General features: G+C 47.4%; 1 protein-coding gene across 1 annotated transcript in view; it reads right to left on the bottom strand.

Moving 5' to 3' along the window:
• The window catches only part of Slc9a3 (solute carrier family 9 member A3), a 41,760-nt gene extending 23,774 nt beyond the window's left edge, over nucleotides 1-17,986 (bottom strand). The window contains exon 1 of the mRNA XM_027400166.2: nucleotides 17,785-17,986. Within this exon, the coding sequence (XP_027255967.1) occupies nucleotides 17,785-17,986 (202 nt within the window). The remainder of the gene's footprint in view (nucleotides 1-17,784) is intronic.
• Between the last annotated feature and the right edge of the window lie 7,794 nt (nucleotides 17,987-25,780).

The raw sequence follows: 25,780 nt of genomic DNA, 5'->3' as shown, positions 1-25,780 counted from the left end.
ACAGGAACGTGGGTCTGTTGTAAGTCAACCAATACTGTGACCTCTCTTGTCTCAGAGATCATCCGTCTTCAGGGATTGGTAGTTTTGACAGGGCCCTGGAACCTGACTCTGTTCAATGTGTCAGATGTCCTCAGGACCCCTCCACATTTTTCTTTCCATTGCCCTACACTGTTAAAAAAAATCATGCTTTTAAAGCAGATGCCATGAATGGTGTCCTAACTGATTGCACCCACTCAGCAATTCTGTTTTTCCTTTAGTTTATCAACAACCACATAGCGCTGTGTCGAAGCTGCAGATGAGCAGGACAAAGTCCCTCATGCTACTTGCAGGAAAGGGCATTGCCAGCACGTCCTGTAGTGTCTGGACCTCTGAAATGGGCACCCTCCATACAGGGCGAATCCACATCTCAACAATGTTGCAGAAATATTTTCCATACTTCCTGAAAAAAAGTGGACATTTCAGGAGAACTTGGGTATGGCTGGGATACTGAGAGGCATGCAGGTATCATCTGAGGGCAGAGACAGCCCTCAGGAGGTACCCTTCCGCTGTCTTGGTTTCTCCTCCAACACTTGAGCAAATGGCTACCTAGGAGGGCCTAAGGAGCTGGACATGGGGAATCTAGGATGGACTGGGCTTTGGCCCACTAAGGTACCTATGGTAGAAAGCTGTACTGTGCCTTCCTAATGGCTTCAATATGCCATGCACCCATCAAGGATGTACCTGCTCTGTGACCTCTGCAACTGTAGGCGCTGCCCTTCCCATCATATGAACCCATAGTCCTCCAGGAGATCCCTGTTATTTATCATGATGGGCTGAGATGGCACTGAGGGAAGCCTGGGCTCTCGGGTGGGAACTGTGGACAAGCCCTGGCTTTCTGAAGCACATCTCTTAGGGGCCTCAGTCACCTGAACGCCAGTCTTTAGTGCTGACCAGGTTGAATTTTTTGTTTGTTTTAACTCTGTAAAAAAAAAAGTTATTTAATTGGGTTAAGTTATTGTTTTAAAAACAATCTTTATTTTATATACCAATCCTAGTTCTCCCTCCCTCCCTCTTCCCGCTCTCCCCTCCTTCCCCCAACCCCACCCCCATCCACTACTCAGAGAAGGTGAGGCCTCCCATGGGGAGTCAACAAAGTCTGTCACATCACATTGAGGAAGGACCAAGGCCCTTCCCGGTGTATCTAGGCTGAGCAAGGTAACCCTTCATAGGGAATGGGTTCCAAAAAGCCAGCTCATGCAATAGGGATAAATCCTGGTCCCACTGCCAGTAGCCCCATAAACTGCCCATGCCACACAACTGTCACCCACAGTCAGAGGGCCTAGTTCAGTCCTATACAGGTTCCCCAGCTGTCAGTCCAGTAAATATAGAGACTGAAAGGCAAGTGGAAGACACAGCCGTCTCCTAGCTAACAGTGAGACATGGCCAGAGTGACACTTCCCCATGTCCCTTAATCCCAGAGCAGAGCCCTTAGGGAGGTCCCTGATCTTCTTTTCACATAGACTCCAAACCTGCCCCATCTGTGTCTACCAGGACCTCACAAACTGTAAGTTACCTGGTCATCAGCTCCCTAAGGGCAGAGCTGACTCACAGGGAGCCTGGTAAGGATCTTGGATAGAGAATGTCTTAGGACCTTTTACACAGGTGATAATGTGAGGCTGAGTCCAGGGTCTTCAAGTTTGAAAGGGAACCCACTGCCAGGCTGGAGATTAGGGGTCAGCAGTAGGCAAGGCACATCAAGACTCAATCAGTACAAGAGGGAAACTGTACACAGTGTCATAGAGACAGGGTAACTGCGCACAGCTATGATGGCTGCAGCTAACATACATGAGGATTGGAGGAGCAGAGTTCACAGCTAAGCCAACACAGTTGGCTTGGCACCACCCAGGACTTCCCTAAATCACAAAAAGTGCCGGAGGCCAGGTGAGCCAGGGCCACCTCCTTTTCATGGCTTAGAGCTTGAAGAACAGAGTCTGTCACACCACAAGCAGCCACTGTGAGAGGAACATGGGCCTGACACAAGAATGACCCCAAGGTCAAATCAATGTAAAAGTCACTAAAGCAAAGATTCTTGAAGGGCAGGAGACCCCGGTGGATGTTCTAAGAGTTACAATTTACAAGCGTAATCCCTGTGGGGGAGAAAGTATGTCTCTTGCTGACCTTCATACCTTCATGTGAAAAATTCCAGCAAAGCATTTTCTCTGAGGACTTATTTTGATAAAGATAAATGGTGTGGCAATATCCCAAGTCTGCTGTTCACTGGGCCTGTGCCCATTCACATGGTCATGGTCACTACCACCTGGGAGTCCACAACTTGTCTCCAAAGCCAGGACTTTGTCACCATTCACTTCCTGGATACAGAGCAGGAACTCATCAGGACTACTGAGCTCTGCTGTTCGTATAGCAGAGGCAGACGATAAGTTGGAACTCCAAAGATTTTTTTTTAAAGCTGTAACGTGGCCCAAAAACACAGGCCCTCACTGCAAGAAGGGTTTAGAGACACTGGGCAATGGTATGTGAAAATATTGATGGGTTAATGTCAGGCTTCACGCCAACAGCCCACCCTTCAGCTAGTTGCTCCTCTGAGACAGATGGTTCAGAGCCCAGAGGGGCCTCCAAAGGGCCCCCACCAACACCTCCCTGGAGCAAGGTGACCCTGCAAGGTACAAACAGCCCCTATCTGTGGAGCCAGAAGGGCACGGTCCCTGCACACCTGAGGGCTCTCTGTTCCCAGGACTTGCCTGTCCACTATCTAATAGGTAGTTTTTATCTTTGAGCTTGGTTTCCTGGTGTAAGATGACAATCTCAACTTTTCTGGATGTTGTAAAGATGAAAACTGGATCCCCAGAGAGCAGATGAATTATTTTATTTTTGAACCCAAAGGGAAAAAAAGAGCAGAAGGTTTATTTATTATCTTTATTTCCAAGGTTTTTACAAGGACCTAAAAGAAATAGGGTGCCCTCCACAGATACCACACTGACATACCCCTGTTTCAGGTTCCAGTGAGGTTTTGTGCCCCCAGAACATGGCCCAGCCCAAGGACTGACTCTGAGAATCTCAGGAAATGGCAAGAAATACATGCTCAAACAGTTAGGGGCTAGAGTAGGGAAATGCTGGCCACTAGTATGCTGAGGAAAGGAATGTGACATTGAAAGACAGGACATGCAGGGATTCAAGACCTCTTGGGGTGAGTGTGGTGGTGCATGCCTGTAATCCCAGTATTTTGTGGAGAGGCAGGCAGAGGGATCATCAAAGGCAGAAAAAGAGGAGAAAGAGAAATGGGAAAGGGAGGGGAGAGAGGCCTCTTAAAAGTTAACATAAGAGCAGTAATTTTGAAAATCAGCAGAAGACCTGAAAGATGAGATTAAGAAATCCTACCAGAAAAATAAAATACATATGTTGGAGAGACATGCTTCTAGACTAAATGGCAGAAAATGCATGACTCCATCAGACAAGTAGACCTGCCCCCAGAATACTGTTATAAATAGAGTGGACACTACATCATGGAGAGGGATCCCTGTACAGAGAATGCTGAGGAAGGCTCCCAACCATGAAAGAAGCCAAGCAGTGTCTCAAATGCCACACAGGAAAGCACTTTCATCCTGCACCTCTTTGTTCCCAGAGTGGCCAGCTTATAACACCTCAATGACCACCAGGTTGCTTCCTAGCCCTGGCTCTGTGGCCCTGATCAAAAGGCTAAGGGAAAGTCACAGAAGAAAATACATTAAAGAAAGGACCTCAGTACAAAAGCTCAAGTCAATGGGCACAGCGTCAGGGGACAAAGCAAGGCTGGGCAAGAAGACTCTGAATCTCTCAAGATGGAAACAAGAGAGCCTCAGAGCACAACAGCATACAGCTTCAGCAAAAATCCCCTGACCAGCACATAGAAAATGATGCCAATAGTGATGACAAGAAGGATCAGCAGGTAAAAGCACTTGCCATCAAGCCAAGTGACCTGAGTTTGATAGTTGGGACCCACAGGGTAGAAGGCAAGAACTAATTCCTGAAAGGTGTCTCAGGCCATCACACACATGCACTTGCACACATTGGTGTGTACACACAAATGTAATGATATCAATAACAAAAGGAGGGCCTAATAACTTCAGGCAAAACAGAAAGCTACAGGAGCAATGGAGAAAAAATAGCCATGGAGAACTTTGCAGTTACAGTAACTATTCCCCTGGAATGTAATAGAAGACAGCATATCCAAGAACATAGTATGAGCTGAGCAGCAGGAGAGTATTCCAAGATGAATCTGGACAGGAAGATGGTTGAACATGATTCTCTGTCCTCTGAGCTTACTTGGGAAGTAGGGACAAGGAAGGAGTGGCAGAGGCTGCCTCTTTCCAAACAAATCCTAGAAGTGCTTGAGTCTCAGCGCTTACAGCAGAAAGGAGGGAAGATGCTACAGCTGCAGCTGCCGTACTAGCAGCTCTCTGCTACCTGATGAGCGCTTGCAGGATGGAGTGTGTTTACTCAGTGACTCTGGGCCCTCTCATACCCCGAGGACATATGCAGTACAATAAAGACCCAAGCGAGCAGCTGTGGGTTGAAGGATCAGCAGTTTGATGGGACCCAGAAAGACACAAAGCAATGTGAGAAAAGAGTACAGAAAGGCTAGTGGGGGGGGGTTAGTGGGGGTAGTGTGGGGGTAGTGGTGGGGGTAGTGGTGGTGGGTAAGTGGTGGGGGGAGTTAGTGGTGGTGGGGGGTAGTGGGGGTAGTGGTGGGGGGTAGTGATGGTGGGGGGTGGTAGGGGTAGGGGTTGGGGTGGGATAGTGGGGGCTGGTGGGGGGCTAGTGGTGGGGGTATATAGAAAGGTTTCATCCGTAGAGCATGCCACTTCCTATGGCAACTACAGTACTCCAGGACTCCCTATGGCTCCCAATGTCCTGCATCTGTGACCCTATCACCTGTTACCACAGATCTTGTGTATTTCTTTGCTAGATTACCTTCCCCTATCTCTGCAAGCACCATATTCTTATCACATGGGCTCACATCAAAATTCCTTCCCAGGAGGGAAGATCATTCATTTTCTTACTCACATGTGCTATTTTGGCCATAATACACTTAATTATCTAACACACAGCAAAGCCACAGGCCACAGCCAAGTCCCTTTAGGCCTTGTTTGCTGATATCAGGAAAGTCTGTCACAGGTGATATGATTGTCTATGTAGAAAGTTAAAAAAAAATCAACAAAAGATTTCTGGAACTAATGAGTGACTGCAGCAAGGTAACAGAATACAACAATCATACACAAAGTTCACTACTTTTCTACATACCAGCAAAAGAATATGACAAAATTTGAAATTTATAACACGCTGCTATATACCTTAGCACAAAACTGAGGCATAAATCACCCTCCCCTGCAGTGACAAGACATGCTTCATAAAAGCCATAAACTTTGATGAATTAAATCAGATAACAATAAATTAGGATGTTCCATGTTTGTGGATTAGAAGTCTGGATTTTGTCAAAATGTTGGTTCTTCCCACTTCATTGCCCCAAGTTACTTTGTGGATTCAGACATCCCAGTCTACACTTCATTTGGACAGGCAGAAGCCCAGGAACAGATACTAAATGCTGAAGGAAAACAAGTAAAGCTGATGCCATGACTTCCAGACCTGTTGCAGTTAGACTTTTGGAACTGCCTGGGAGAGCAGACAGATCACTGCCAAAGACCAAGAGCAGAGAGAGACCTGTAAATACCACTTAGGCAGAGAAGCATGGAGACTCAACAGAGACACATTGTTTTCCAACAAATAGTACTGAAATAACTAGGCATATAAATGTGAAAATATGAATCTACACGCAGGTTCTACAGCCTTCCTTTAAAAAAAATCCCACAAAACTACTAACTCAAAATGGACTAAAGACATGAAAGTAAAACACAAAGTTTTACAATTTCTAAAAAGGAAATAACATGGGGAAAAAGGTCTAGATTATCTCATATCCATGATGACTCTTTCAATAAAACACCCAAAGCATGGCACATAAAAGAAAAAAATGGATAAGCTGGACTTACTAACATGTAAAACTTTGGAAAGCTAGGGATGTCAGTCCTAGGAGAAACACTTGTCGAGAATGCATGATTCATTGAGTTCAATTCCTTAGCATCCCCCCCCTCAATTAAATTAATTAAAAACTTGGGAGTGAACCTGTGGCTATTCACCTGACAAAAGTTAATATCTAGAATTTAAAAAAACACCAAAACAATTTTTTAAAAGAAGTACAAGTGGCCAATAAATATTACCACAAAAAAAGTTCAACATCCTTACCTCTCCCATAAATGCAATTAAAACTATATTGAGATTCCATCTTTCTCCTTTCAGACTGCTAATCAAGAAAACGTGGCAAATACTTCAGAAGGTGTCATGGAAAAGAAGCCCTAAAACGCTGCTAGTGGGAATGTCAATTTGGCAGTCACAAAAATGTGGCATATAAACAAATGAAGCTTCTTTCAAACATAAAAATAAATCAAAATTAAATCATTGGAGGAAAACAGAAGTGGCAATAATTATATTAAACAAAATAAGCAAGATGCAGAATTGGGATGGTTAATCTTAATGGCCAACTTAGAGTCTCCCTGCAGGCATACCTCGGGGTGTGTCTGTGGGGATCTTTCTAGAGAAGTTAACCAAGGGCAGAAAGACTGGCCCCAGATGTGGGCAGCCCCATTCCAGGGCTGGAGAAAGGGGGCTGAGCACCAGCATCCATCTCTCTCTGCTTCCTGGTTACGGAAGCAATGTTGCCTTACACTGCCATTGCCATGCCTTTCTCATCATGACAGGATGCACCTTCAAACTGTGAACTAATAAGCCCTTCTTTAAGTTGTTCTTGTTTTTGTTTTGAGGCATTATATCATAGCAATGTGAAAATAACTAATACATCATAATACATGCATGCATATATACATACATACATACATACATACATACATACATACATACATACATACATGCATACATACATACTCTAGAATTTCCTTATGCTGGAAGTAAGGTCAGTAAGAATGAGAATATAAGCAGAAGACGTCCCACCAGCAGTAGGGACCGGAAGGGGGGGGGGTTACAAGAGAGGGCAATTGGGGGTAGGTAAGCCAAGTACATAATAAATATGCATGAAACTGTCATAATAAAACTCATTATTTTGTACTATGAATATATGCTAACTTTAAAGGGGGAGATAAATAAAATGGTTATCTAGAACTCTGAAAATTAAAAGCGTTTGTTTTAAAGAGACCGGTTCTTACTACCACACAGCTCAGGCTGGCCTCAAACTCATCATCTTCTTGCTTCAGGCTCCCAAGTACTAGGATTACAGTCATGTGCCACTGTTTCCAGCTAAAATTAAAACACTTTTGTCCTGCAAAAGATACTATTAAAAGAAATAAAAGGTAACAGAGACTGGGAGAAAATATCTGTAAAACATGCCTTTGATAAAGGCTTCTCTTCAAAATATAAAAAGAAATCTTTAAAATCAATAAGAAAACAAAGAACTCAATTAAAAGTGAGTCAAATGTCAATCCAGAAACTTTATCAGAGATGCACGAATGTCAAGTAAAGCAATGAAAAGAGATTCCTCCTGGAATAGCCAGGAGAAAGGGTGTAAGAGCAAGAGGAACGGGAGAAGGGGTGCTGTGAAATGCTAACTTCCGGATATGACATGGCTATTGCCCTCAGGAATTTACAGCAGCTATGATCACCTGCATAAGAGAAACCTGTCAGCAGTCCAGCTGTACAGGACAGGAGCTCATGAGGAGCTCTATGAACTAAGGGCCACCTGGCAATTGATGACCGCTGGGGTGGGAGAGTCATGTTTCTTCAAGGGTATGGCCACTGGTTGATTGGCCATGCTCTATGGATAGATCTACGCCCATGTGACTGTAGACAGCACTATCTAGACTTGGTGAGTTATAAGAGAAATAAATAAGGGAAGGAGATAAAGGTAGGAATGGAGGTATTAGAGGGGTCAAGGAAAATGGAAGGAAGATTAGGGTTGAAACAATCAAGAAACACCATAGACATGTGTGAGATTGTCAAGAAATAAAAAAAAAATCTGTAAAAAAAAAAAAAGGAAAATGATCTTTCACATTGCTTTGTGTAAACAAAGGCTGTAAGGCTGTAATTTATGCCACCCCAGTCATTTACTGTGATCCTACCATACTAACAGAGTTTCAGATTTTGATAAGATTAGAACAAATGAAAATCTAATTTTTCACTGGAAAGTAATGGGGAAAAGGATTGGTTCCCTGGGAGGTTTCCCCTGCAATCAAATAGGAAGAGCAAAAACTACAGAGTACAGCCCACTGGACTGCAAAGGCTGTGAGGCTAGATCCCACGGAAACAGGTGAGTTGGGGCTCATGCAATTGGGTCCTACTCAGACTTCGATGTATATTGGGTGCCCTGGGGTGTGGGGGCATGTGTGTACAGGGAATGATCTTCATGGTATGGGCAGAGGGAAGCACTATCCCAAGAAACCAACTACTAGTAGCATAATAAACCAGGGTTACCGTCTATATTTGTACCATCCCCCAGCCCCTATCACTTTGTTGTCTTTACACTTTCAGAAAAGGGAACCCTTGGGATAGGAGCATGCCTGAATGTGGAAATCACATGGACAACCTACAACTAGATGTCCTCACTGCCTCCACTCTGTAATAGGGCCCAGGCTCCACTGGGAACACAGCAGCCTCTCTGAGGATACAGAGCAGGGCAGGATCAGAGAGATTATGGTGAGCAGTGAAGCCCAGGTTCAGCTGCCATATGCACAGGGCAGTCATGCTGTGTGATCCCACAGCTAGTCCAGTAAGGCCTGACCATAGAGTCTCTCACCCACCCACCCCCAGACACCACTGATGCCATGACTGTCACTGTGACTGCAGTGTGCCCTCCAGAACACACATATTTCCTCCATTTCTTTCCATGACTTTTTCTTACCTTCCCATCCATAGCATGTACCTTACGTTCCATCAGATGTCGCTACCACAGCAGCCACAAATGCATCTCCACAGTGTTCATGCATGTGCGTTCTAAGAGAGCTGGGCACAAGGGCCAGCCAAGCAACTCTAGTGGGTGAGACAATGACCACAAGCCAGGTTTCTTCAGTAGACAATCCTTTTACCTTTCTTATGAAGATGGTGATGGTACCAGCTTGCACCCATCCTTGTTCCCAGAAGAGTGTGAATTCATTTTTTTAAATTTTTCATACAATATATTTTGATCATATTCTTTACCCACCCCCAGCTCTCCTAAGGTCCTCCCTACTACCAAACTTCATGCTCTTTCTCTCAAAAAGAAAATCAACAAAACAACAACAACAACAAAAGTGTGGTGTCCATTCGTATCAGCCAATTATTCCTGACCATGAGGCATGAGGCCTGCCCTGGAGTGGAGTTGATATAACTAGGATCACGCCACTGAAGAAAACTAATTTTCCTCTCCCATCAGCTATCAATTGCAAACAGCTTCTTGGTTAGGTTGGGACCCTAACCCATTCTTCATGCTGAGATTTTATCTGGCTAGAACTTGTGCAGGTCTCTGCATTCTGCCACAGTTTCAGTAAGTTCATATATGCATCAGCCCTGTTGTGTCTGCAAAAGGCTGTTGCCTTGGAGCCACCGACCACCTCTGCATCCTCTTCTGCCTAAATCCTTGAGGGGCATGTGATAAAGGCATCCCATTTAGGGCTCCAAAGGAATACTGTGAATTCTTAAACATCTCACAATTGGAGTCTACAAAATGGCTCCATGGGTAAAAACACTTGGCACATAAGCCTGATGACTTGACTTTGATCCCTGGAACACACAATGGAAGGGAGCTGACTCCTGAAAGTTGGGCTCCCATCTCCACACATGAACTATGTACCTGTGCTCATGCACCTAACCACTGCACACACAAAAGCATATGAACACACGCACAGAATTTAAACTAAAAAAAAATAATAATAATAACTTTCCCATAGTTGGGATCAGGATTCCATACTGTAGGTTTGGGTTATAAACAGCCAAACACAGCTTTGTGGCTCTCACAGGCTGCCCTGCTGGCAAAGGCCCGTTTGTTCTCAGACCCTTCTTCCTCTGGGGCTAGTCTGTCCTCACAATGAGCACTCAAGACAGTGAATGACCCCAGCACCCAGGAACAGCACATTGTGTGGGAGGTACTATGCCCTCAGGAATAGACTGACCTCAGAGTTCATCTGTACTTTGTGAACACTCATTCACCTTCAAATCTCAAAAAACAGAATTAAAAACTGAAAGTTGGGCTGGCAAGATGGCTCGGCAAATAAGCTTGCTACCAAGCCTGAGAACCTGAGTTCTATTCTGGAAGGAAAGAACCAACTCTTAAAAGTTGTTCTCTCTCTCTCTCTCTCACACACACACACACACACACACACACACACACACACACACACACACACACACTTTATAAAAAAATGAAATACTTTTTACTACATTTATTTGTTCATTGTGTGTGTGAGAAAGAGAGAGGGGGGGAGGAGAGAGAGAGTGTGTGTACTAGGACATGCATGTAGAGGTCTGAAGATAACTTGCAGGAGTCAGTTCTTGCCTTCTACCATGTAGGTCCTAGGAGTGGAACTTGGGTCATCAGTCTTTTTTAAAAATCAGGCTACTGAGCAGATAAAGGTGCTTGCTGCCAAGCCTAATGGCCTAAATTCAATCCCCAGGACCCACATAGTGGAGGAAAGAACTGTTTTGTGACCTCCACAAACATTCCTTAGCATATGTAAGTGCAGTGTCCATCTTGGGAATGAAGTTTCTATCTGCTATGTGATATCTTAGCATTTTTGCTTATTGACTGCCATTATGCTCTGTAACACTCTCAGACACCAGGTACCTTGTAAGTTCCTCATCTGATGAGCCCATTTCTTAACACTTCTCCATAGAGAGATGCAGATGCTGGCTCATGTGCGATGAAAAGCCTAAGGCATTGGGAAGATAGGAGCTTGTCCCTGTACGGACAGCTTAGCCAGGCTGCCATGAGTGCTTTTCAGATGTTGTGACATATACAGGTAGAAACCAGGAATGTCCATGTCCAGGTATGGGAGGCACTTCATTGACATCTGTTTCCAGAGGCCCTGAATGCACAGTGCCTCCTTGGAGAATATGCCATCCATCTGCATTGGTCCCTCCCTGAAGTCCTGAAACTCTACTCCCAGTGACATATTCCTCTCAGGATTTCTAATGTTAGAGTTTGGAGTCACCTCCACGGACTGACCTGGATGGGAAACCACTAGTCTAGATGAGATGGGACCCAGAGATGGCACTACCTGGGCAAAGTATGCTTACACACTCCTTCAACAAGCGTGGAGGCAAGATCATGAGCAGTATGGATATGGGTGTACAAAATTAACCACACTTCATATATACACAGGGGGCTGTGTGTGCACTCACATGTTCAGCATAATCATCATGTTTGCACACACAGGCACACTTCCTAAGAGGCCTGTGGACTCCTGGATCCACATCTCACTAGCTAGCTTACACCCTCTATGCCCACTTCCTCCAGTCTTCCTTGTGTGACTGAGATAAGCCACATTGCTTCCACCCTGCAGTTGAGGCTCCCCAAGCTCACTCTCAAAGAAGCAGTTATGTTTACTTCCCTGAATCGCTGTCTCTTGGGCAACTTCCCCAAACTTAGAAGCTTAGGAGGCCTAGAGAAGGCTAGAAGAAAGGCCTAGCTGATGCTAACATCTATGGGCTCAGGTTGAGGGACACAAAGCACCCGCAGAACAGCAGGAGAGCTACTATGGGTCCCCTGAACAAGCCTGAACCAAATCTAAGAACAAAGCCTTCAGCAACTAGTGATTTTCCACTCCTCTTTTTCTTCAAAGAGTTCCTAAAAACAGGCATTTTAATGTTCCCATTTTGCCTTGCAAGAAACTCTTTCCCAGCAGAGAATACAGAACTAACTGGACTTTGGCACACCAGCTCAGCAGGTGGTAAAGCCTGAAGGTTTCCCAATTTGCCCAGGAGGGGAGACAGGACCAGGCCACTCCACCTCACAGGAGACTTCCCTCTTCCGGGAGAGTCTGAAAATCTGACGTGGGAATGACGCTGGTTTTGCCCTCATTTAGATAGCTCCCAGAGTTGGATTGCTAGCCCCACACAAAGCTTTCAGGATGTATGTCTAGGGAAGTGAGCATGGCAGGTGTACCTAACCATCTCCTTTCCAAGGGCTGGGTGTTCTTTAGGGGGCCCCAGGCAAAGACCACACCCTTTTCTCAACAATGAGCCTCCTCCATCTGTCCCTGACCACACTTCCTCTAACCACCAACGCAGTCCCAATGATCCTGGTCCTGGTATTCTCAGAGTTTACCCCTATCTGCCCCCACTTCTTGGGTCTTTAGGACTTGAGCTTTACTCTGAAGCTCTCCTTACTGTGTCCAAGATGGGCTACTCTCTCTGCATTTCTAGCAGCTCTCCTTAGTCTGAACTCTGCCCCCTGAAGCCAGCAGTCTGAGGGCTTTCCTTAAGATAGGAGATCCTTCCTAGAGAAATAACACTCAGTGATAGACATGGACAAAAGAAGAGACCATCTAGAAACAAAAGCCCATGTACACAAGCCTGAAGGACCTCACCTGTCCAGATACTAGAATGACATCAGATGAGACACCCACACTACTCTAAGCTTGTGGGAGCACCCCTTGCCTGACACACCTGAAAAGGTCTTGTCACCAAGGATGCCATGCAAAGGAAATTGAGTGGAAGTTTGGGGAAGAATGTGGCCAAGGACTTAGGAATCTCTTCCTTGGACTCAGGACCAAAGGGGTGCCGGGAGCTTACAGTAGGAAGCCAGCTTCATCAGCATATCATTTACTCAACTGTACATGTGTATATCCATGTTTCCAAGCAGCTGTTCATGCCCAACCTCGTATGTATTCCCTCCCAGACCTGAGGACGCCTTGCTAGGTGCAGACAGGTAAGTCACCAGAGACTCAATAAGAACAAAATTGCATAATGCTTGAGTCAAAAGAGCTTGGCGTTAGGGATGGTATCCTCAAGAGCTGAGGGAGCCTAGGATTTCTAAGCTGGGAAGAGGTGGGGTAATAGCAAGATGGGAATGGAAGGGTACGGTTAGTGATGAGGAAGATAGAATCTGGACTGCAGCTGGAGCTGGAGAAAGACTTAGTTGGAACTCAGCTGGCACCCAGCTCAGAGCCATGAGACACTCACTGGCAGCCCTGCCCTTATTACCTCCTGTCCCTCAATGATTGCATTCCACTGTACTGGCAACTGACTCCAAGTTCATGACTCCTCAAGGCAGGGCCAGGCTAAGGAGAGCTGGGGAACATTCTAAACTCACCAGGAATTTCCCATCAATATCCCTGGCTAGAGGCCTGAGGAGAGTAAAGCCTATAGAGGAGCAGAAAGAGAAGGGAGATGAGAGGAGAGGGAGACAGGTTAGAGACAGCAGGGTAGGGTGCAGCTCAGGCTGGCAGCTGGGCCTCCTTAGCTCCTCATGGTAGAGAGGTACCCAGGAGTGTGGACAGGAACTCCCAGATGCCCACATTGATCAGAAAAGCCACACCCACCTCAACTTTGGGGGGGGGGGTGAGGGGTGCTGTTCAGCCTCAGCACTGAGATGTGGCACCATAAAACACGGTGCCCTGAGCCCTAGCAGCCACGGCACAGTGATCCCAGGGGCCTCTATATCCTACAAAACAGAAGGTAAAAAGCCTTTCTCTAAGGGAAGCTCTAAACCCTGGGGCTGGGTAGAGAAAAGACAGCTGAGCTGATTCTAACGTTGACAGGCTCATTCCAAACACACCGAGGAGCCCATGGGAAACTCAGGACATACATATCCATGGGAACTCTAACTTTAAAGCACCCCAAGCTCAGACCCTGTTCCCAAAGAAACCTACAGGGAAGTTCCAACACATGACAGAGTGTAGGGATAGAGCAGAATACCATACCTATGGCATGACCTGAAGCCTCCTGAATGATTAGGTTATCAGGGCCCAGAGGTGCAGTATAATAGCCTGGCTTGTTACAGTGAGCAGTTTGTTGAGGGCCGGCAGGGTGCTTGTGCCCCACAGTGAGGTTTTCCAGGACAAGAGTCCTAGAAGGCTTAATGGTTCTCTCTAGAAAGCAGTAGGGTCTGAGCGAGGCATAGTCAATGGTACACACAGGCAGGACTAGTCAGGGCTCATCCCTGCAGCTACAGCACTTCCTAACCTCTGCTCTCTTCCCTCAGGATGCTTCAGCTTCAAATGCTGCATGGTATTACAGCTCAAGCAACTGTCCAGGGGCAGCTCCCCAAAATGAGACCTTATTTATACCTTCAGTGACTCCCAGCAGAATCTAGAGAAGCCCCTCGGCCTCATGAGCTCTGCTCTGTGGCCTGCGCCTAGCTGTCTCCCTCCCACTGCCTCACTGATAAAGCTCTCACACCATTCTGTCCTGGTCTAGGAGGCTCCCAATTCCCTACTGACGGGACTCCTCTGGGGCTGGTCATATTACTGCCTGGATCCCCTTCACTGAACACCTCTGGAGGGAGTGGGGGATGTCATTTTTGTTTCCTACAATGACCTCCTCCCATACTTTTTCCAGCCTTCTTCATCAACCCCTAGTTGCCCCTCTGGCTTTAGGAGAGGTGGCAGTGCTCCCAGCAGAGAAGCAAGGTCCCAAAGGCTGTGTGCTGATAGCCCTGCTATGGCCTTTGTCCCAGTAATTCTGGGCAACTTCCTCACCTCTCTGAGGCCCACAAGAAGCTCTGATTGTTCTCCCCACAGCCTCTTTGGTCTTACATTCTGTCTTGCAACCAAAGCAGTGGTCCGAGAGGCCAGTCATGACTGAGGCCCACCCTCTAACAACTTCAGCAAAGACCAAAGTTCTCTAAGGCCTGCAGGTAAGTTGGTTCAGTCTTCCCCGAGCATTGCCCTTGGCCTCTTCCCAGTTTCTTTTCAGTTTCTCTTCAGCCTTTCCACAATCTCCCACTAGCCTCTCCTAGTCTCCCTTCAACCACTCCATCAACTCCCCTGGCAACCCTTCAGACTCCTGCCCCCTTTTAGTCCCTAACCACCCCACTTCTCTCTTCCTGCAGGACAACTTCCTACTGTGTGCTCCTGAAGCTGTCTGGGTCCACAGCTAGTGCGGCCTGTGTCCTGACTTGGGCCCTTGTAGCATAGCACCTACCCAGCCTTGAGTTCCAACAGTGTCCATAGGTTTGTGGACTCCCAAATGGGAGTGTGTGGACAGAGAAGGGTGGACTCTAGTCTTCCACCACAGACAACCAGACCTTTCCAGTCTACCACCCCTGTGCTGTACACACAAGCACCTTGGCTTTGACATCCCTGCCCTTGGCCTCTCTCAGTCCCCAACTGCAATAATCACCCGTGTTCTAGGGTCCATGTCTTACTCCCCAGCTAGGTCAAAACCAGCTGGAAGAATTATGACCTCCTAGCCACAAGGTTGGGCTGCAAGTTAGAAATAATCAGAAGAAAACATGAATCCCATCAACATAAGACTACCCCATCCTCTCTTGGACAGCAGTTCCTGTACAAATTGAGGATGGAAGTAGTGTGGACAGTCCTAAACATTTTTTTAAGTGCATGAGATTTAACCAGTGAGAGCCATGTCCTTGTCTGGGATCTGTGGAAGAGTTAGCTATACTACCCAAATTCATACATGTATCAGCTATGGCCTATGCTGGGGACAGAGCTATGCGTGAGGGGTCTTTGGTGTGGCATCTGAGGCTGGTTGTACAGGGAGGGAGTTTGCAAGACTTCTGAACAACAGGTCAAAGTCAGCAGGGATCTGAATAAATCCAGAGTTCACAGCTGAGGAAAGAGTTGTAAGGCAAGAGCTAGCTGTGGGAGTCCTCTGCCACCAAGAGGTTGGTTCTTTAAGCCAGGCAGGGTAGAGCTAAACCCGAAGATTGTTTCTCTCAGCTTCTCTCTCCCTTCTTGCTTCTGTAGTGGACCTTCAGCATGGACAGTGGGTGCCTAGTGGGGGTCTGATTAGAGTAAATCTGTCCCAAGAGCTAGTGCCAGTGAAGATTTAATGCAACTGCCTATTGTTGGGATTGAACAGGATACAACTTGGGGGTGGAGGCTTCGGTCCTTAGAGGAGGGGTCTTGTGAACTGCTGGGGTCTGAAAGGTAGGGAGATTCTGCTGCCTAGAATGCAGCTATATTTGAGGAACCTCCTGGGTAAAAGACCCCAGTGCCAGGTTCTTCATTGAATATGCTGGTGACTTGCAGTACAATGCAGGGAGTGTGCCAGCAAGGGCCAACACCTGCAGGCTTAACCAGGGAAGGGCGTTGGAGGACAAAACAGGATCTGGTGGAGGTACTTGGAAGGATCAGTGAGAGCCACACTCAGTCACCAGGAGGCCTTGGGGACTTGGGAAAGGGCCATTTTCATAAGTTCTAGAAGTCAGGAATGAGGTAAAATTGAATGACATTCAGGAACACCTGGACCCACTAGACTACTTAAGCTCTCCTTCTGCAGAGCTGCCTGTCCACTGGTGGTCCTCTTGACTGATGGTCAGCCCTTCCAGGGGCAAGTTTAAGTCTCCTAGAGACCTGCAGAGCTATAGCCCTTAGGGATAGGCTACCCCTTATTCAGTGTGCTGGCCCAGTACAAAGCATGGCAGATAAGCTTAGCTGCTGCTGAACTGAGATACTAAGTTCCAAATCTATACTCCAGGGGTACAGAGAGTAGCTCCTAGATAACACAGAAGGCACACACACACACACACACACACACACACACACACACACACACACACACACACACACTTAACATACTGGGATGCTGCAGCCCATGGAGTAGCAGGTGATCTTGATAAAAGGGCCTCCTGGGAACCTTTCTGGCCCTTCCTGAACAGTCCTCATGAAGAAGTCAGTACTGCCTAGTCACAGCAACAGACAGCACGGACCTTAGTGCAAAACCCAAACAGACAGTACATGTAAGGAGAACCAAGTGTCAGATCCACGAGGCTAAACAAATGTGAGGGGGATGTAGCAAGAAGTACTGAAAGAAGAAGACGAAGAGGAAGAGGAAGAAGCAGCCGCCATTGCTAACTAGGCGCTGAGCTCTCTAAAGTGTTCTCTGCATAGCCCACCCCTTCCTGGTTCTGCTAAAGAGGCATGCTCCCTCCCAGGTTACAGGAGGGCCTCTTCTGCCTCTTCTGTTCCAGAACCCCAAAGGAAACTGGCAGGCTAGGGATCTCTGCATCTGTTCTTGCTCTCCTCATACAGGGATCTAGTGAATTTCACAGGGACCAACATCCTCACCACCTCCAGAAAGATAATGAAGCTTGGATGCTCTTAAAATTGTTAGGAGGTCTGACCCTCCTCTCACTTTGCCAGGAACTCCTTCAATCCCACTTCCCAGATTCACTGAGCCAGCTGAGAGAAGAACCATCCTCCTCTGCAGACAAGGGGTCATGAGTTTCCCTGGATTTAATCAAGTCATTCATTCATTCATTCATTCTTACTGCTCTGGAATGAGATTTCACGCCAGTGCCTCTTACAAGTAAGTTCTCTCAGTGTAAAACCAAGCCCCAAGGTATCCAGCAGGGCAGGATCTAGAAAAGGATTTGGGCAGAACAGTCACTATGAGCCTGAGATTTTGAGGGTACTGATGCCTCTTGGTTAGCTGGTATGCTTCTCCAACCAATACCGGCATCAATTCTCCCTGGATGTCCCTCTTCCCCAGAAAAGGATAAATTCGAGCGCAAAGGCAGGTGGTACAGACTCTAAGGGCATGACTAAGACTCGGTCATGGGATACCATGATCCACAAAACCCAGGCTGCTTACCGATTTTGGCCAAGCTGGCCACAAGAATCCAAAGCGCGATGATGTATGGATCCTGGACGTGGTGCCATTTGAAGGTGACCACCTGGAAGCTCCCATCTGGGCTCGGTTCCTCCTCAAAGGCCCTCGCCCCTTGCAGGCTAGTCAGTGCCAGCGCCAACGCCAGCAGCGGCTTCCAGCCTGGTCCCAGAGCCCGGTGCCACATTGCGGCTGCTCGGCTCTGGGAGCCAACAGGCACACTCTGGTGAGTCCCTGGCTTGTTCTCTGTCACAGCGCTCTGCGCTATCCGGGAGCTGGCAACAGTCAGGTTCCCCACCAGCCCGTGTGGCCTTTAATCCCGCGGCCCCCTCCCGCGCCAGGGCGGGGCTTTCCCGCCCCCGCTGCGCACACGTGAACGCAAACAGTTCAGCATTAGAGGCACTCCCGCCAGCCCTGCTCACACCCACTTAGTCTGTTGAGCCCTTGCCGGGAAGTCTGGGCTCTCAGGGTGCTGCGGACTTCTGAGCTAGCAGCCAGGACCTGTGGATTTCGAGATCCTCGAGGTCGCTCGCCCCCAAAGTCGAGCTGCACCCAGCCCACTGACAACTGCTTCCCTCCCGGCGCGGAGCGCAGTGCGAACCCAGACAGGTCACTGCCGACTCTACCTGATAAATGGGACCTGCTTCTCCTACCTTGGCCCGCTCAGCAACCGGATGGTTTCGCTAGTTTCGCGGTTCGTTGCACCCTGTTATATACACATAGTGAGGCCCCTCTTCATTGAGAACCTGGAGTCCGACGGTATCACACCATGTCATCTAAGCAAACTTGAGGGAGTAAGTATAGAAAGACAAAGAAAATGAAGGGGACAGGAAAGGGCTTCTCATTCCAGAGTATCCTCAAGCCTCTGGCCAAGTGCAAGTCAAGAATTCTATCACAATCTAAAATTGCTGTGAGCTTTGCATACACAGAGACAATATTCCTTTTATATAGAGATATTTAAAAAGAATGTTAAAATGGCAGTGAGCCATGTTTGATGTCTAAGCATATATGACTTTAATCCCTCTCCTAGATATAAGCCTGCAGTTTTCTGGGAATCTCACCAATAAGATTATAGACTTTGTTTACCCCACCCCCACCCCCGCCGCACAATCCTTGTGATCCACAGTTTTACCTTATCAGCTGTAACCCTACTTAGTGCACCTTAGAACCTGCCCTACAATCTCATTTAGGAGAAGAATTCTTAGCAATCCTTTAAGATATAACTTCAGATGTCACCACCAAAATTGTATACATGGCTACTGAAAAAAAAATACTCATACACTGTCCTTTATACATATACTGTCCTTTTCCCTGGATTCCTCTTTCTGTTAACTCCTATGCCTAACTCTGTTACAATCCTTTAATAAACTCCAGCTTTGCTTCACACTAGCTTTCTCTAAAATTCTTTCTGTGTCACAATCAAGAAGCCCAATTTCACTTGAGTAGAGTTCTCAGGCCACAGATGCTGTGCCTCCCGCCCTGTTGCCAACCAACTTACACTCTCTAACACAATCCAGTGCTTATCAGCACCTAAACCCTGTGTATTGTGGCCTAGGACTCTGCTCCTCCAATGACAGCAGTCCTCACCTGTAGCCTGTGACCACAGGGCACAGTCCCATTGTCCCTCTGTGTCCTTTCTGCCCATAAGTGTTAGAATCCCTCCTTGGTCAGGCTTGCAATCTAGGTATTCACTTGTGTGTCATAGCTCCCCATGAGAGCTGACTTTCCAAACCCCTTCTGTCCTTCCAAGTTTACCCTGCAACCACAGCCCTGGCAGCTCCTTTTCCAACCACACTCAAGCCTTAGAAGCCCTTGGCTAGACACCATTCAGGACTTACAGATATCCTTTAAGACCTTCCGTTGGAATACCCAAGCCAGAGGATAGGTCCAGTCCTGCCTTGATTCAGTCCATCCTCAGACCACAGTCCCTTGCTGACACCTCTTCCCCTACTTGCCCTTGTAGGCAACACCCTTCTCTGAGGCTCTAGACAAGCCTCCCCATGCTCACTACTTGGACTCCCTGAGGTCTTGCTCTAGTGTCTAGTATTTTGATCCTGGGCTCCTAAATCCCTGCCAGCTCTGATCCTCTGCTTAGCTCAGTCATTAGCTGCTGAACTGTATACCCATGTGCTGTCTGTCCTCTCTGTGGAATGTGTACTTCCTAAGTGAGGGGCTGTAGCAGTGGCATGGCTGATCCCCAGGACTTGGAATAGTGTCTGATCTAAGTAGAGTGTATGAAATACTAGGTGGGTGAATGGGAGACTGACTGGACAAGTGACTGATGGTTGGACCCGGGACAGGCAGGGTAACCTTTTAGCATCTAAGCACACAGGTCAGAGCTTCCAGGAGGGAAATACTGGACTGAGTGGCTTTAGTTTTTGTCTTCCTGCTTTATGCTAATGGGTGTTGGCTTGCATGGCACAATGGTAGGGTTGAGTGGTAGGTGACGAGTGTTGGGGCAGAGGATGGGTGGTTTGGCTGAGCCAATCACAGGGTCTGGTGTAGAACAAGGGCATCACAACTTTGTAATCGGCCACCAATTACAAATTACAATCTTGATGCTTACTTGGGCATCTTGTATGGTGAGTTTCTGGAATTGCTCCCAGTTTGTGTGGTCAAACTGAATCTGCTGTTCCCAGTCACATCCCCAGCCTCCTGTCCCAGAGGAAAGCTAGAAGAATGAGAATAGTCTTATTCAGTTCAGATGTTCCTGGATAAAGCCAGGGTACAGGCAGCTCCAGTGCCTGCCTTTCTTTTGTAAGACTATGGTTTTAGAAAGCTTAAGCCATCCCACAGGCACCCACAATTGGAAAACTGTATGAACAGTGACCCCACCACCACCACCATGGTGATTTGATAGCGGCAGTTTACCTCCTCAGACTGGCATGTGTGGCCTTCTTGTGGCCTAGACCATCTGTAGCTTTTGGGCATTTTCCTGTACACACCTGGAGGGCCCATGATTAAACTGGGGCTCAAAGATATTGAAAAGCAGTACAAGAAGGACTGGTAAACCTACAAGCACCTAAGCTTCAAAATTAAGGAAATAAAAGTGGACGATATCTTACTTGACATGTTAACTTCTGATTATGAAGTTCATGTGCACGGTTTGTGAAAACTTGTGCATAAAACAGCTAATAGTTGCAAATCTATTTGTTTGTTGACAATACATGAAAGACAAAGATTAATTTCAGCCTAAATTCAAGAGGTTTGAGAACCTTTTACACATTGCCTACAGGTTACCACCTTGAGGGTAGAAGAAGCTGGGGGGGAAAGGGGCTCATTACAGAGCTGCCCTGGTCTCCCTTCTTGGGCTGTGTATTGAAGGTGCCCACTGGGTGCCAAGCACTTAGAACAGGTCCACCTGAGAGCTCTTCCAGGAACCAAAACCCAAATCACCACTCAAGGCAGAGTTATTGTTACTTTTATTTATTTTTTGGTTGTTAGCATACGATTTCAAATTGCATTTCTCAAAAACAACTGAGCATCATGTTTTTGAGTCTGCCTATTAGTGCCTTTGACATTCCCTGCTCAAGCCTGGGCCTTTGCCCAGTCTAGAACTTGCAGGAGAGTCACTATGAACACTTGACCTGTATTCTACTTCAGCCTGTGTCACATAGGCCTGAGAGGAGCAGGCTGCTGTGACTCTGGATCCTTGGAAACCTTAGAGCTGATCAGGCTAGGCACATCAGAGGCTGACCCCGCAGCAGAGCCACTACGGGGCAACAGGGTGTTTGTTGTGTTGCCAATCCCAGATGACTCTCCATTGGGGGGGGGGCTGAGGCTAGAGGTTGCTCTAACTCTACATCATTGCGTTCTGAAATAAGGGTTAGAGACAGTAGGCTTCCAGGGTCTCAGGACCACATCTTCCATAGTTCCTAGACCTGTTCTGCTCTTCCTGTCACCTGTTCATCTTCCAGTTGTCACCTGTCATCCACCTTCTTCCGCTCCATGAGGCTGCATTTTCCTGAGAAGTTCCCTAATTTTTGGTCATCTCCATGGGGTTTTCAGCTCTCTTCCTTGCTAGGGCTGATTCCCAGAGGGTCTGGGCCATATTAATGCCCCAGTACAAGGGCCATCATTATGTGGCCCTGGGCTGGGTCCCCACATGTCTACTCCCCTATGGGAGAAAGCCTCACAGAGCTTGCATGAATCTTGGCTGTAGTGCAGCCAAGACTGTGAGGATCTTATAGAAAAGTGTCAAATGAGCCTGGCACTCATTCCCAATCTGACCTCAAGTGGCAGGATGCCCAACTGTCTCCAGAATAACCACTATGGGGAAGAACAGGGCCTAAAATATTCTGTAGACTGGACTGGGACACAAAGTCACCAAACTGCATTCAGTAGATGAAAAACTCAACAAGCTGTGGCCAAGCTGGACAGGCAGGCAGGACAGCTTGCAAACTTGAAAAAAAAAAAACATTCCTCTAACCTGACAACCAGAAGATGAACTGGTATCTCCTAGCAGCAGAGGAAGCATGTGAACAGGGGACATAGTAGGTACCTCCAGCCCTCTATGCATCCCGGTGTCTCAGTTGAATCTCCTGTTCTGAAACTGTACTTTGAGAAGAAAGAAGGGAATATACCAAATTTCCAAAGAACTCACAGGCAAATCACCATCGTGCAGGCACAACTTTCACTATATGGGGACCCAATACACTATAGTGGGGTCATAAGTTATATGGCCTATTGACCTTACCTTAGTTAGCTTAGTTGGTATGGGCACACTGTGATGCTAGCACAAAGCCAAATGTCCACCTTCAGCCACATGGGTTGGTCCTCCTGTCTGCACTGCTGTGTTCTAGGTCTTGTTCACACAAAACATGGGAATTGATGTCCCCCAAGTCACATACTTTGGTGATCATCCAGACATTCTCCTCTGATTCCCTTCTGGGTCCCAAGGACCCTTAGGATCTTTGGAGTATGTCCAACCAGATTCAGGCTAATCTTGCAGGCTGGTCTTGTGCATCTGCTTCATCACAGAAATCATGATCCTGATTCTTTTCTTATGTTTCCTGGGGGGGGGGGTGGGCATGTCACTAATCACACTGAAGACAAGGCAGCTCTTTTAACTGTGAGCTTGGCTGAGTCCCAGAACCATCATGTGGTCTTCAGGGCCCCTAAAAACACCCATAATCAAGTGTAGCTGGTGGGAGCAGACTGCAAACAAGCAGACCTGGTGTCTCAGGGGAGGGATATCACAAAAATGTCCCACCTCTCTGCATTTTCTATTCCACTCTGTAAAATGAGAAGTCCTTGACTACAAAGTCTTCATGGGGTTTACTACTGGATACCATTCTTCCGTGGTTAGCCTGCTGTCTCAGTTGCTCTCAGACAGCCTACCAGTTTTGGAGGCCCAGCACTTGGTCACTATTATAAGCCAAGCCTCTTCGCTCTGGATAGCTCCCATTAATGGAGCACCCATACAACCAATCTTAGCATAATTCTTTTGTGCATCTCTAACCCTTCCGGAGAAAATCTGAGACCTTGGATCCTGTTTGGACTTCCCATTTTGAATCAGAAAGGGAGGGCAGTCCCCAGGTACTTCTGAACAGAAGCCTCATATGAGAGAAGAGTGTTCTGCACCTGGCTGGGCCCAGATCCCACCTCTCTTGGACCAGATCTGATTCTATCCACCAGCTTTAGTTGCTCTGTGAGTGTATGTCTCACATACATGAACAGCAACAAGTAGATCAAGAGGCCTTGCATTGGTATTGTGTCCCTTGAAGATGCCTGACAACATAGTCATAGCCATAGCAGGCAGTGCCAGCCCACCTTCTTTACTTCAGACCTTCTGGAGCGGAGCAACATGCAGCTCCCCTATCAGTCAAGGAGAAGGTTTCAGAGACAGGAACAACCCAGGGTGCTGGAAAATGGCCAAGTCCCCTTGGGCCTGAAAAGTGCAGCTGTCCAGCTGTCAAGGGCCCCTGCCTTGTCTAGAGATCAATGGTCTTAAGCCTTGAAAAGCTGGATGACAATAGGCCCAACAGAGAAAGGCTGCTGGACTTTGTCTATGTCTGATACGGTGTGTGCTAAAGGATTTAGGTGGCACTGCCTTAGGAGCATTGTTCACATGAAGAGATCCCATCCTCTGGGCCCATCAAGGACCCCTGGATGTCGGGATGATCTCTATTTATAACAAATATTTATGCAGCTTTGTTTGCAGAATCACTCCTGATAGCCTTTCTTAAGAATGCAGGGGGAGTTCCCTGATGAATGACACTTTTGTTCATTGGAACAAGTCCAGAGATCCCAGTAGCATGCTGTAAAAATGGTCATGCATTTGTCACCAGTGGCATTCTTAAGTACAGCAGAGGCTAAAGTCTGTCAGCAGGCTTCCACATCACAGGGAACCAGCTTAAGTGAGTCCCCGGTTAGACCACTGCCCTCAGTACCAGGGCAATGTGTTGGGGTAATAAAGCTATTCTCTGGAAAGTGAGAAGAGGCCACCCCCAGGATCAGAGTGGACACCACTTCTCCATCAGAAGCTCAGGCGGGGTCTGAGCAATGGGTATGGCAAGCTACAGCCCCTGCCATGTCATTTTCTCTGCCATATCATTCCTCTGTTTTGCTTTCAGTGTATGCTGATCTGGATTGGTGGGGTCCACAACAGGTAAATGAGTCAGTTGGTTGCCCACCAAACCTAGGGCAATCAGAATAAGAAGGAATCTGGCCACACATCTGGTTTGGAGGGCCTCTTTAAATTCCGGGAAAGGGACTAGAGACTTTTGCTAACAGAGTGTCTGACCCAGATCTGCACTTCAAAGACCTAGAAGAGGACAGCAGACAAAGGGCCTCAGGGAAAACCCCAGGCCTTATGTTCCTGGCCATTACTGTCAAGGGCTCTGTCTGCATGGAAGAGAAAAGCATCACCTAAACCAAAGATAGCGCTAGACCCCAAAAGTGTGGCAGCATCAACATTGTTCAATGGAGGGTGGGGATTTTTCAGAGAGGAATGTCTGCAGTTGTGGAAGGATGGGGAATTCCTAGGCAGAGGCCAGAAAACAACTCATTTGCACACATTAGCCTTTCAGATTGGAATGTCACTCATGCCAGACCCTGGTGGCACAGAATAGTTTCTGGGGAAGGACTCCATGTCCCAGCACACAAGGGCCCCTTGGCTCCTTCTGACCCCACAGACTTTTCCCTTAAATCTGTCATTACATTCAAGGACCATAGATGTGGGACTCCACATACTAGCCCAACTCAAGCAGGGGAAGGAGAGGAATACCAACTGAGCCAATCATTCCGGGGGACAGCAAGTGGGCTGCCAGCCAGCCTTCCTTGTGCGGCTGGGCCTGGGAACCCTGTGGGATGTACACAGCTCAGGCTGGAGCTGGCTCTTCCTGAGACTCTGCTTCACCCCATCTCCTGTTCTCTCTCTCCACTAGAAGAGGACCTATTCCATCATTAGTGCAATTCTGCAGCCCCACCCTGACCCACCTGAGACCTTGAAGGAGGAACTCGGCTATACTCTCACTCCAGGTGGGTACAGGCTGTCCTGGACCAGCCCTGGCTGTGCTTAGGTCAATTGGGTTATAAAGGAGACATGGTCGTGCTGGACATAAACCCTGACTTCTTCCCAGAACCAGGAGTTGCGGGTTTATGGAGTGTAATCCCAAGGGAGGATTAGGCTGCCAGCACCATCTGAGTCACCATTTAGTGGCCCTGGAAAGGGTGTGGGAGCCTCTCCTCACCTGGGCAGCCCACCTGAGCAAGGAGATCTTGGAGTGGGAGGAGAAAGAGACCTCTTTTCAGGATCTTCTGTGCAAGACATCATTCAGAAATGACTCCCCCAGCAGTTTAAGCTGAGGAGAGAGGAGCACAGGTGACCAGATTTGAAGTCTTACTGCCAGGAACACCAGCTGTGAGTTTATATTTCAGGAATAATATTTTCAAAGATCAATCTCATGCTTCCACTATTTCAGCTTGTGAAAACAAGGGTGTTTTCCTTGGACATGGGTGTGGGGTATATTCCCCTCCC

Source organism: Cricetulus griseus, chromosome 2 (assembly GCF_003668045.3).
Source record: "Cricetulus griseus strain 17A/GY chromosome 2, alternate assembly CriGri-PICRH-1.0, whole genome shotgun sequence".
Classification (NCBI taxonomy): Eukaryota; Metazoa; Chordata; class Mammalia; order Rodentia; family Cricetidae; genus Cricetulus; species Cricetulus griseus.
The sequence above is the reverse complement of the archived record's forward strand: the minus strand, read 5'-3'. Positions and strand labels throughout refer to the sequence as shown.